Here is a 12,857-nt window from a genome sequence, read left to right as displayed (position 1 = left end):
TTCCACTTTATGTATGGCCATGATAATATCTGTATTATAGAGAATCTCTTCTTGTAGCAAAGTGAAAGATGATAATAACTAGCAAAATACAAGAGTTAACCAACTAGCTCATATGACAAATTGGGAAAGGTTAGAGAATGAGGTGAACAAAGGAGAAATGGGAGGAAGACAGAGAGATAGAAGACAGATGTCATGGGAAACTTAGAAGCTTAATGAATATATGTTTAAGGAACAAGATAATTTAAGAAAACTGTAGTGTTTTAAAACTTGGTGTAAAACCACAGAGAGGTAAAAATAAATCTGAAACGGATTTAGAAAATAAAATTCAAAGAAATAACAGACCTTGACATCAAATTTTATTAATACAATCATGGGTGATTAAAGTATTCTAATCTTTTCTTCACTTCTACAAAAACTACAGTGATAATAATTAGACAGATGAAATTGACTTTCTTTCTTACCCCACCAAATTACAATCTAGTAAGTCATACTGTAGTATGCTATGGAGTATTTCTTGCACATACTTGTGACTCTTTGAAGTGGGTTATTTTATTTCATGGAAAACACCTTTGCACAACTCTAATATGTACATCAGTTGTAAGTATAAGTGCATTTGTAATAAGTTGCAGTTGTGATGTGCGAAGTATAAATAAAAGAGGTAAGAGCAAAAGGGCCAAAAAGTATTAGAATTTTATTCCCTGACTAGCAAATTTCACAACTTTGTTGAGTCAACTGTCTCATGAGAGTTTGTCTTCTTCATTTCTCAGAGGGATTCATTATCTCTGATAAGAGGTTCTTAAGAACATTAAATTCTCAAGGTATTTCTCCTTAGTTTCCATAAGAAAATATTCAGGTAAAAGGATGTGTACAAACTAATAACTAAATCTTAAGTGTAAGAACCCCAAGGGTTCATGTGACTATGTGAAGAAGTTCCTTGATAAACATAATTAGTGTTGACTAGCTTGGACTGTTCAACTTTGTATTTCAATATTTCTATGGCCAAAAATCACTGTGTACCACTCACTCATAAACAGAGATGGCAATATTATCATTGTTGCTAGTTAAAATATTGTATACACCAGTGTAATAAGTGACATGAATGTTATATAATTTTAATATGTGGCTTCTACATCATTGACCTTACAACATACCAGACAATAAAGTGATCTGAGGCAACACATATGTATGGTTATTTATTGTTTTTTAAAACTCAAATCTGTTAATCTAGTCTAATGGCTGAGCTAAAGTAATTAATGAATTGGATAGTAACTTTTATGGGAGGATTTTCATAATTTTGTACCAAATTGGGTGAATTGAACAGTTTAATCTATTTTACATTTTAGCTTCTTTTCTGTTTTTGTATTAATTTAAAATGTCAGCATCAATTTTTCCTAATGTGCCTTCCTTCTCTTGCTACATTTGTTTTAAATAGAAAATATTCTGGGTGACCTTTATTTTATGCATATTAAAATTGCATTGAAAAGTGATCTTAAGCAAACAAAATGGTAAAGGCACTTAAATACCAACTTTTTGCACTGCCTGCACTGAGCAAATGTATTATAAAAAAAAAAACCAAGGCACACATAGAGTCTGCAATGCCTTGGCCCTAGATTATCATGTTGCATTGAGACTGGGTTGGCCATTTTCTGTGGCTTAACACTTGTTACTAACTACATGTCTTGATTAAAATAGACTCTGAAAAAGATTCATTTCTCCCTCTCTGTCTCTTGTGTGTGGGGGGAGGGGGGGTTGTGTATGCGCAGGGGCTGTTTTGGGAAGTGTATTTCCTCTGAGACCTTAAATTCTCCCAATTCTTATTAGAAGTAATGAGTTAAGGGAATTTTGGAGGAAATAAAAATGTTCTCCACAGAGTAATGCAAAAAAGCAAGAATCCAATCTCATGGCAACTCTGAAATCCGTAAGAAGTTCTTCCTTAGTAGACTTTAATGCTTTGATCTTTAAGTGCTTTCTGTGCTAGTGCACGTCAGAAAACCCACTCATGCTGCTACTTCTCTGGCTCCTCATCTGGAGCTGGGAAGTGGGGTACGTGGATATGCCTATCATACCCCAGATATTATAGCTAGCATATATTTATCAACATTTTCAATTCATTCATCCAGATTCTCCTCCACTAGGACCTGTTGCACACACACACACACACACACACACACACACACACACACCGTCTTGTTTCTTTTCTCAGAGCTTTCCTATAGCTCTGTTTCTCCTCTCCTTTTCTACATTCTGGTCATTACACTTGGGCTTCCAAGTGAAATTCCAGGAAAGGAAAGGAGCTGTGGACATGGCATTGCTGAGGTTGCTGTCAAATTTGGTAAGTCCATAGCTCTGTGACATAGACTTCTAACTTATCAAGGAGATGACAATTTTAGAACCTCAGGATGTGGTCAAATAATGAGCAATGAAACTCATTCTGGCACTTCACCTTCTAAATATCTATGTGCTTCATTTCCAAAAGATTGACCTGTTTTAAAGATTGTGGTTTAATATCATTCATTCTATAGGAACCTGTAGAGAGACTTTTGAGCTCCTTAATGGAGTTATTCTTCCCTAAATTAAAAAAAGAATATGAATGTACCAAACTGCAGAACCTTAAGAATAAAAACGCTAATCATAATTCTGCACCACGTGAGAGTACATTGAATAATGAGCTCTCAGTGATACTGCGTATTGACACTAATTTTGAACTCCAACATAGAAAAGCAGTAGAAAAATATACCATATTCTTAATGATGTATCCACACAATTCTTAACCATGGAACTAGATAGTTTATTCCTCCAAACAGCCTAAACAGTAAGTCTCCATTCTGGCACCATGTAAGCTAATTAAATACAGTTCACTGATATTGGGGCATTATTTGATTCATTTAACAAATTCTTATGAAATTGAAATTGTCTGGACAACTATCCAGAAGTAACAAAGCAAGTAAGTGCAAGTGTGTCTTGTTTTCTGTAACAATAGAAATGCACTTTTTCCCCATTTTATTGCTAGTCCTGGAGCTTGAACTCAGGGCCTGAGCTCTGTCCCTGAACTTCTTTTGCTCAAGGCTAGCACTCTACCACTTGAGCCACAGAGCCTCTTCTGGCTCTTTTTATTTATCTGGTACTGAGGAATCAAACCCAAGGCTTCATGCATGCTAGGCAATCACTCTACCATTAAGTCACATTCCCAGCCCCAGAAATACATTTTTTAAATGCCACAAATGATAAATGGTACCACTGATAGTAACTAATGTTGTGACCCTTTTTAAGAAACTGCTATGTTGATGCATAGAAGTCATTCTTCTAGGTTCAAATAAGAGTGGACCCATTTACATATCACTTAGTAATGTTTCTGACTAACACTTTTAAGAAACTGGACACTGGCTTTTATTTTAAAGTCAAGAAATTCAAGGATGCACTCTGCAAAGGGAAGACTTGACAAAGAACAATCGTGACCGATTTGATAAGGCACAAGGAAGAGCCAGGCAGAAAGTGAAGGATGCTCTAACCATCAAAAGAACTTTGAGTCTGAATCAAAAGTCCATGGGGGTAAACCTCTTAGCTGACTAATTCATGGCTGATTTGTGAAACAAGAAAACAATGGAGGAGGAAGGAAAGGATTTAAAGTGAAAGAAAAGACACAAGTGGGGTTTGTATTCCACCTTATAATAGATAAATATTTTTATACAGACATACAAAGTTATAGGCCAATTCTGAAATTCTAACCATGGAATGAAGAGTCACTATAAATCACAGTCATTCTGTATTTTCTACCGGTAGGAACAGATGACTTTAGGCCTACGCTCCTTCTTGTACTGTTTCTGAGCCCGATGTATTTAGTGTCAACACATTCTTTTAGTCAAATTTAACTGTATTTCTCATATACGAGTGATTTTTTTATTTTTATATCTTTGTCTTATTTACTTCATAATTAGCAAAACTTATTAAACTTTCTGCAATAAGCCAAAAGACATGAGTTGCATTCTTGATTTTACAGTTGCAATTCCTCCTATGCAGTTTTAGTATAAATACTGTGCTACCTACATGGAGGATTAGTCGTGACTGGGTTCTATGTAGCAGGTCCAGGATCTGGAGAAAGTTACCTCATCAGTTGTTGGCCTCAAGATTTAATCAATAATGTTGAATAGTTAAACTACCAATACTCTGGCTGACAAGAATGACATCAAATAGACCACATCCAATATTTTACATTAATGCCTAAATCAAGATACATAATATTACTCACATTAATATTTAAATGATAGATAAGTCATGATTTTATCTTTAATCTTATTTTTATTTTGAGATATTTAAAATGTAGAAATTTACAAAGATGAGTCTAAAAATGCATAAACTCTACCATTCAGAATTAATAATTATTGCTTTATGGTCATACTTACTTCCAGCTATTTTTAAAGAAATGAACCTATTTTAGTCTCAGACTTTGATGCAATTTCTTCTTCAGATCCATTAGTTTACCATTAGTTTATTATCTACCTTCCCAATTCACTTGTTACATGCCTATGGGACTCATTCTTAACTATTGCAGGATAGCGTGTTTTAATTTTTTGATTTTACAAGAGATGTTGATAAAGCCCTATTGCCAGGGCTTGCTTAATTATAAATGTTGTCCCTGCCAGGTAGGGGTGGCTTACTCTTGTATTCTTACTCGGGAGGCTGAAATCTGAGGATCAGTGTTCTAAGCCAGTTGTGGGGCAAGAAAGTCCATAAGACTCTTATCTCTAATTAACCGGCAGAAAGCTGCGAGTCAAGCTGTGGCTCAAATGGTACAGCACTAGCTGTGAGTGAAAAAGCTACAGGCCATTAGTTCAAGTCTCAGGACTGGCATACCCCTTCCCCTATTCCCCCCCCCCCCCCTTAGCCCTCGGCTAATATCAAAGTACTGTCGGTTCACCTAGTTATTATCAATATCATCACATCCATCCATCAACAGTCCTGAAGCTTGTTACAGCTTCTGAAATGATGACTTTAATAATTCTTTTATTTTGAATAAGTGTGAAACTTTAACATACTTTAACATAACATAACTTTAAAGTGTGAAACTTTAACATACAAAATCCTGAACACACACACTACATAATTTAATGATAGCAATCCATGCTTAGAGTAGTAGAATTGCACCTTATTTTATGCTCCCAATAAACCTGAGATACAATATATTCCTTTTTTCTTTTGACCAGGCTGGACCTTACAAGAACTTGGGATTGCCAGGCAACTACTCTACCACTGACTTACATCCCCAGACCCATTACATTGCTTTTAAGTAAAAGTCTCAGCCCTGCTACTTCTTACTAACTGCTTAGGAAAAGATTTTTAAACATCAGTAAGTGGAACTTTGTCTTTGGTTAATTTACACTATATAGTACACTTATACTAAGACATAACACCACCACAAAATAATTTAGAGTAAAAAGTACCATAAAAGATATAAAATGTTTTAGTTTTATGAGATCAGGACAGATAAGGAAAATAGTATAGGATTCCTGGAAGTGGACTCTTCTATGATTAAAACAAGGGGAAGGTTATCAAATAAGTTTTCAATATCCAATCCATTGGGATTGATTTGAGGAATTGCTTTTATCTTTATGGAAAGGCATTGCTAACATTAAAACGTCACAAATCCTAGAGATAAAAAACACATCGTTAAGGCTGGGAAGGTGGCTCAGTGGTAGAGCGCTTGCCTTGCATGCCTGAGGCCCTGGGATCGATTCCTCAGCACCATATAAGCAAAAAGAAAAAAAAGCCAGAAGTGGTGCTGTGACTCAAGTGGTAGAGGGCTAGCCTTGAGCTGAAGAGTTGAGGGACAGTGCCCAGGCCCAGAGTTCAGGCTCCACGACCGGACCCAAAAAAAAAAAACTTTAATATAAAATAATTTACAGGGACTTGGGAGAGATAGGATAAAGAGAATACTAAGGTGATGACACTAACTGTTCATCATTATCTATTTGGACAATTGCATATCAGAGCCATTATCAGTAAACAGAAATGAATAGGATCAGAGGTAAAAAGATACAAAGAATGAGATCATCTTCCTCCTAATTTTGCTTTGTCACTTTTACTCTGTTGTGTTTGGATATGACTCAGGGTTTTCCACATTCATGAAATGGTTTGTAGAAGGAGATTTCTCCTCCCAATAGGAAGTGTAGTTCTCTGATCTAGAGATTCAAGCCTTTACTCCTATGCACAAGTGATAAATGATTAGAAAAAGTTGGTAAGGCCCTATGATTAAAAACGTAATACAATTGTGTGTTTATTCCCTTGCAATAAAATAATTTATTGACATCTTGTCAATTTAAAAAGGTTGTGAAATACTGATAAACAATCATACCCAGAAACTTGAAAAATCTCCAAAATACTGTGCTTTGCAGACCAAATAATGATTTAATCAGGACCTATTGAAAAATTAGGTCAAGCAACTAGTAGTTTTTATTCTGAGATTTTACCAGGCATTCCATTCTGAAGTAGTTATGTGTGCTGTTATCTTTCTCTCAACAGGTAAGGTGTGGTCACTGATGGAAAGGGTTAATGTAAGCTCTTTTGAAGGCTTCATTCTAGTGGGCTTCTCAGATCGCCCCCACTTGGAGGTGATCCTCTTTATGGTGGTCCTCACCTTTTATCTGTTGACTCTTCTTGGCAACATGACTATCATCTTGCTTTCAGCACTGGATTCCCGGCTTCACACACCCATGTACTTCTTCTTGGCCAACCTCTCGTTTCTGGACATGTGTTTCACCACGGGCTCCATTCCTCAGATGCTCTACAACCTTTGGGGCCCAGATAAAACCATCAGCTACCTGGGTTGTGCCATCCAGCTTTACTTTGTCTTAGCCCTGGGAGGGGTGGAGTGTGTCCTCCTGGCTGTCATGGCATATGACCGCTATGCTGCTGTCTGCAAACCAATGCACTACACCATCATCATGCACCCTCGCCTCTGTGGGCAACTGGCTTCTGTGGCATGGTTGAGTGGCTTTGGGAATTCTCTCATAATGGCACCCCAGACATTGATGCTACCCCGCTGCGGGCACAGGCGAGTGGACCACTTTCTGTGTGAGATGCCAGCACTGATTGGCATGGCCTGTGTAGATACTATGACCCTTGAGACGCTGGCATTTTCCTTGGCAATCTTTATCATCCTGGCACCACTCATCCTCATCCTCATATCTTATGGTTACATTGCACAAGCAGTGCTTCGGATCAAGTCAGCTGCTGGACGAAAGAAAGCCTTTAGTACTTGTAGCTCTCATCTAATTGTTGTCTCTCTCTTCTATGGTACAATCATATACATGTACCTCCAGCCAGCTAACACTTACTCCCAGGACCAGGGCAAATTCCTTACTCTTTTCTACACAATTGTCACTCCTAGTGTTAATCCCTTGATCTATACCCTCAGAAACAAAGATGTTAAAGAGGCCATAAAGAAGGTACTAGGAAAGGGGAGTATGGAAGGATAGCAGAGTGATCAGATTTGGGGATTGCCATCTTCTAGTTAGGTCATTAGACCTAACAAATGAAGGGATGTTCTGGACTTACAGACAAAAGAGGTACTAAATGAGATGAGAAATTCAACTAGGTAGGTTGAGGAAATGGAATATTCCTCCCAAGTTGATAATCACTTATGTGAGCCTTCTCAAGTTCCTCTAAGTTAAGCATTCACCACCAAACGATTTAATCAGGATAATAGATTTATGTTTGTAAAAACACAGAGATTTATGTTAGTAAAAAAAAAAACAGCCATAAATGCAATCACCACCAAATTTGTCATAATCATTTTATACTTACTAGGTCCTCAATAAATAATTTTTGTTAAAAAAAGATCATAGAAGTCATGCAGGAAAAATACTTATTTTTTTCTAGAAAATTTTAAATGTGCTCTTTTTAGTGCCAAATATCTGATTGAGAGCCAAAATTAATTGTTCAATTATCTAATTTTTGCACTTCAGATGCCATAATTGATACATGGATCCTGCATATTTTGAGTTACTTACGTAATTGAGCTTAATAATATACATGCTTGACCTTTTGATGCAATAAAGAATGAAGAAGAAAAAATGAAAATCAGCATAATGGAGTATTTGTTTTATATAGAAGGGAAAATTTCTTATTAATATTCAATTCCCTATTAATCCTTATCAATGAGAAGTCTAAGGGGAGTTTTTGCTTAAATATTTGAAGATAACTTAATCTCCACTATTCCCAGATATTTCTATTTAAGAAATAAGGTAAGCTTTGAAGGAACTACTGGTTTGTTTGTTTTTTTTTTTTTTTTTGGTTGGCCGTGGGGCCTGAACTCTGGACTGGGCGCTCTTCAGCTCAAGGCCAGAACTCTACCATTTGAGCCACAGCGCCAATTCCAGATTTTTCTGTTTATGTGGTGCTGAGGAACCGAACCCAGGGTTTCATGCATGCAAGGCAAGCACTCTACCACTGAGCCACCTTCTCCTCCCACTCTTGGTATTTTTATGATCCGTTATTCTCTGTCTGTTGATTTTGTCACTTTTTACATTAGTGACAATACCTCTCAGTCACACTGAAATTGATTTGAATGGTTTGTATTGAAAGAGTAGCCATGTGAAAGACAGATCTAACATATTATTTGGATGAATCCTATCTCATAACTTGGGAAAATATCTGCAAACCTTCTACATACAACTTTGGAGGTGGATGGGGGGAGCTGACGGGGGAGAGGGCGGGATGGGAAGAGATGGGAAGGGCTGTGAAGGGGAAACAAAGGAGGAGGTAACAATGCTTGATAAGCAATGTGCTCATTACCTTGCCCATGTAATTGGAACCCCTATGTACAGTATTTTCACAATTAAAAAAAAAGGATTATAAAATTTGAGAACATTGCCAGTGGCATCAGTAGGAGGTTAACTAAAGATGGACTTAGCTATTTCTTGTTTGAGCTTCTTCAAATTTGTTAAGAAAGATGAGGTTAATCTAGAGGTCCTAGAAAATGTATACCTAACAAATTTGCCTCAAAACATAGCACTGTCAAATACAATGTGAATGCTTCCTTATTTCTGACACTAGCCCTTTTATTTTGTGCAGATACATTAAAGTAGATTTTGTGAGGATTAGATGGGGCTTCTAAGACTTGGTTTCTAATTTTGTTTTTTAAGTCATGGAAGGCATTCTATTACTCCCAGAGGAAGGAAGAAAAGAATGAATTAGATTTATTTTGTGCTTCCTACTTCATGAAAAAAGTAAACCATGATGTTGGACCATGATGCTTAGTTAAGAGGATTATCATCTGGGCATATAACTGTATCCCAACTATTCAACTGGTGGAGGCAGGAAGATTTGACTTTGAGGATAACCCAAGACAAAGTTGGTGAGATACAATCTCAAGAAGAAAATACAAGGGCTGGGAAGGTGGCTCAGTGGTAGAGCGCTTGCCTTGCATGCATGAGGCCCTGGGTTCGATTCTCACCACATAAGCAAAAAACAAAAAGCCAGATTTGGCGCTGTGGCTCAAGTGGTAAAGTGCTAGCCTTGAGCTGAAGAGCTGAGGGACAGCGCCCAGGCCCAGAGTTCAGGCCCCATAACCGGACCCAAAAAATAAAAAAATAAAATAAAAAAAGAAGAAGAAAATACAAACAAATGAGTAAAGCCTATGGGCAAGGCCCTGGCTCCAATTCCATTTCTTCCCAACAAAGGAGAATCATTAAATTCAGGCATTGTTCAGAATTTTATGACTTATACTTATCATTTATTTTTGTCTTCTACTAAAATAATCTTTCAGTGTGTTCCCTAATGGCATAAATTTACTATCCATTTTAAAATAAATCCTTTGGGATCATTCTTTAAACAGAACGGTTACAATATTTTTTATCTCATTTATATATACTGTTTAGACATGCATTGCTTTCACATTAATATCTTAGAATGAAGTCAAGAAATCAAGAGAGAGGAGTATATATTTTTATAGGGAGATTGATTTCAGAAGTATCTTAGTAGAGTTCCTTACTAATTTTCTTAAAGCCTTGACTTTTTCTCCACAAGATTTACGTCTTTTATTCTTCACTAAAATATTTAGAACTATTGCTATAGGTTATAGGGAATAATGATATCAGACTTAACAAAGAAAAGTTTAATATGTCCTTAATAACATCACCACAGCCCAACATCACTTTTTAGTTTATTGAGCAGTTTACAAAGTTTAGTTTATTTAGGTGTAAAGTCAAGTAGACTAAACATACTCTAATTATCCTGACTTCTCATGAGAATTGCAGAATAGTATTCATAATAAAAAATAGGAAAAAATCATCAATTTATCCCCTGTGTATTCTTCCTTTTACTAATTCATGATATTCTTATAGATTAATCTTTTGAATAAAAAGATGGATTGTGAAGGCCAAAATATTATCAGGACTCTACTCACTATGTATGATTTTCCATTTCTCATGACAATGGTGCTTAAATTCCCTTTAAGAACAATAAATATTATCTATATGCTTCTGTGTGTTTGTTTATATATATTGTGATTTTATGTTAAAACTATGAGAGCATAGTTCAATAAAGTGCTTATTGATCAGACTATCAGATCGTTTTTCAACTTGACTTGAAAATTGGCTCTGAAGACAATTTTCACATATATTTTGTTTGGGTTCAAATTTTTTCTTCCTTATTGATTCATATTAGCATGTGTATATATGCTAATATATACATATATGTATTTACATATAATATACACATATATGCATATTTATGTTTAGTACCTACAGTGTGACAGCCATTATTCTAAATATTCGTACAAAATATATAAACTTTTACATACAAAATAAACAATTACTACTTTGAGTTTGTATTGTCACAAAAATAAATAAAAAGAAAAACTGTGTAATAATGTCTGAGTGGCACAAATGAAGTATGATGATAAGGAGCATGAGGAAGGCTATGGAAGAAATCAGAGAAGACCTTAGAACACTCCAGAAAATACCTGATGGAGCTGAAAAAATGAACACAGGTATCTGCAGGATGAGGGCCCCCAGTAGAGGGAGCAGTATTCACAATACTAAGGTCTGGAAGAACAGAAAGAACTAGAGAAAGAAACTAAGATGATCGAGAGCATGAACCAACATGGCAAGAAAGAGAAGATTTGCCAAAGGGAGAGAGTGATTAGCTGTCAAAAATGTGGATACAGACCAAGTGATATTTGAGTCTGCAAACGGACGGAGAATTTTAGTAATCCTGAGAGCTACTAGTGAACCTGGTCAGGTGAATTCTGATTGGAGAGTGTGTAAGAGGGAAAGGGAGGATATGAAAGAGAGTGAATTTCAGTCTTCTCAGTACTGTTTCTATAAAGAAGGCCAGAGAAATGGATAATAGTAGGAAAGGGATATGATAAGAAAATTACATATTTATAAAAGGAAGGAAAAGAATGACACAGCAGTAAAAAAGATATGCAGAAATGAAAATGGGGCTGGGAAGGTGGCTCAGTGGTAGAGCGCTTGCCTTGCATGCATGAGGCCCTGGGTTTGATTCCTCAGCACCACATAAGCAAAAAAAGAAAAAAGCCAGAAGTGGCGCTGTGGCTCAAGTGGTAGAGCACTAGCCTTGAGCTGAAGAGCTGAGGGACAGCACCCAGGCCCAGAGTTCAGGCCCCACGACCGGACCCCCACCCCCCATAAAAAAAAAAGAAATGAAAATGAAGAAAATTGCAAGAGTGGTGATTTAAGGAAATGAAAAGGAAAAAGATCTAGAGTATGAAGGGATGGTTTGACTTTAAATAGGAGCAGCAAGAGTTCATAGCAATGAGGAAAGGTAAAGGACATGAGCATCGATGCTGAGGGTCAGCTGGCTTAAAGCATGGGATTTTGCAAGCTTTTTTCTAGTTTCTTTTTCACTCTGAAATAGGGAGAAGAAATTACAGTTTTATCAAGAACACTTCAAGGATATTAGAACAGTGGAATAAATCAAGTGCCATTTTAATACTTGAAAGAAGTGTATTAAGACATATCTAATTAGAAACTGTTTTTGTAATTTTGTTTTTCTCCCTTACAGGCTATTTACTGTTTCCCTTACATTAACATTTGCTTATCATTTCAGAGAAAATCTTCTTTTCTGGTCTCACCAACTCTCCCTTGCTTTCCCTTTCCTCCTATTAACTAAATAACCCATGTTGTATGAAAATGCATAAGACTGTCACTCAGAAAGATTCTCTAAGTATTTTTTGAAGAGATGTTGCCTTTTAAGTGTTCAGTTGAAAATTTGCTCTCCATGAAGACTTCCTTTCTGAAAAGCTTCTTCTGAAAATTCCTCTATTTTCCATTTTAAACCCAACATTCTGTGTATACCAGTAGTAGTTAGGCTACTGTTGTTAAAGAAAACCTAATAGGCCCAATATAACACTTCTTAAACATCTCAAAGTTATTTCAAGAAAAAAATGCAAACATATTCAAGCTACGCAACACATTAAAAGCTGTTTTAGAGTTTCAGAGAACATTCAGGGGGTTCTGAGAAGCCAGGCATGAGTTGCAGGTGTCTTTCACCTCTGTTTTCTCTTTCCAATTAGAGACCACTTATATATGCATGGGTCTCCTTATAAATGGAACCTGAGATGCATTCTAACATGGGACTTCCCTTTTGATCCCACAGGCCTAATGCCCTCATCTAGCAGAATCTTCTGGAAGTTTCCCCGAGACAAGGGGCAAATCATTACTTTCATTTTTATCAACAAACAAGTCATATCTTGACTAGAGTTGGTGTTATGGCAGGTCTTATCTCAAAGATCTGATTTTGGTAAATCAGTTCGGGCCAATTCCAAATATGCTAGAATTAAACCTCATAGCACACCATGAATTCTTGTCATCCAGCTCACTCAGGAAAATGCAGAA

At 36.4% G+C, this 12,857-nt stretch overlaps 1 protein-coding gene across 2 annotated transcripts; it reads left to right on the top strand.

The window, feature by feature from the left end:
• The first annotated feature begins 1,099 nt into the window (after window positions 1-1,099).
• LOC122111399 (putative olfactory receptor 2W6) lies at window positions 1,100-7,472 on the top strand. Of its 2 annotated transcripts, XM_042684211.1 has the most exons (2): window positions 1,100-1,119; window positions 6,554-7,472. In XM_042684211.1, the coding sequence occupies exons 1-2, from the start codon at window positions 1,100-1,102 to the stop codon at window positions 7,470-7,472; spliced, it is 939 nt and encodes a 312-aa protein (XP_042540145.1). The 2 variants fall into 2 exon arrangements, with proteins under 2 accessions (XP_042540145.1, XP_042540146.1); XM_042684212.1 differs by lacking the exon at window positions 1,100-1,119 and having other exon boundaries at window positions 6,523-7,472.
• The last annotated feature ends 5,385 nt before the right edge of the window (window positions 7,473-12,857 follow it).

The sequence above is a fragment of the Dipodomys spectabilis genome, unplaced genomic scaffold (assembly GCF_019054845.1).
Source record: "Dipodomys spectabilis isolate Male_0828 unplaced genomic scaffold, ASM1905484v1 ptg000085l, whole genome shotgun sequence".
NCBI lineage: Eukaryota > Metazoa > Chordata > Mammalia > Rodentia > Heteromyidae > Dipodomys > Dipodomys spectabilis.
The sequence above is the reverse complement of the archived record's forward strand: the minus strand, read 5'-3'. Positions and strand labels throughout refer to the sequence as shown.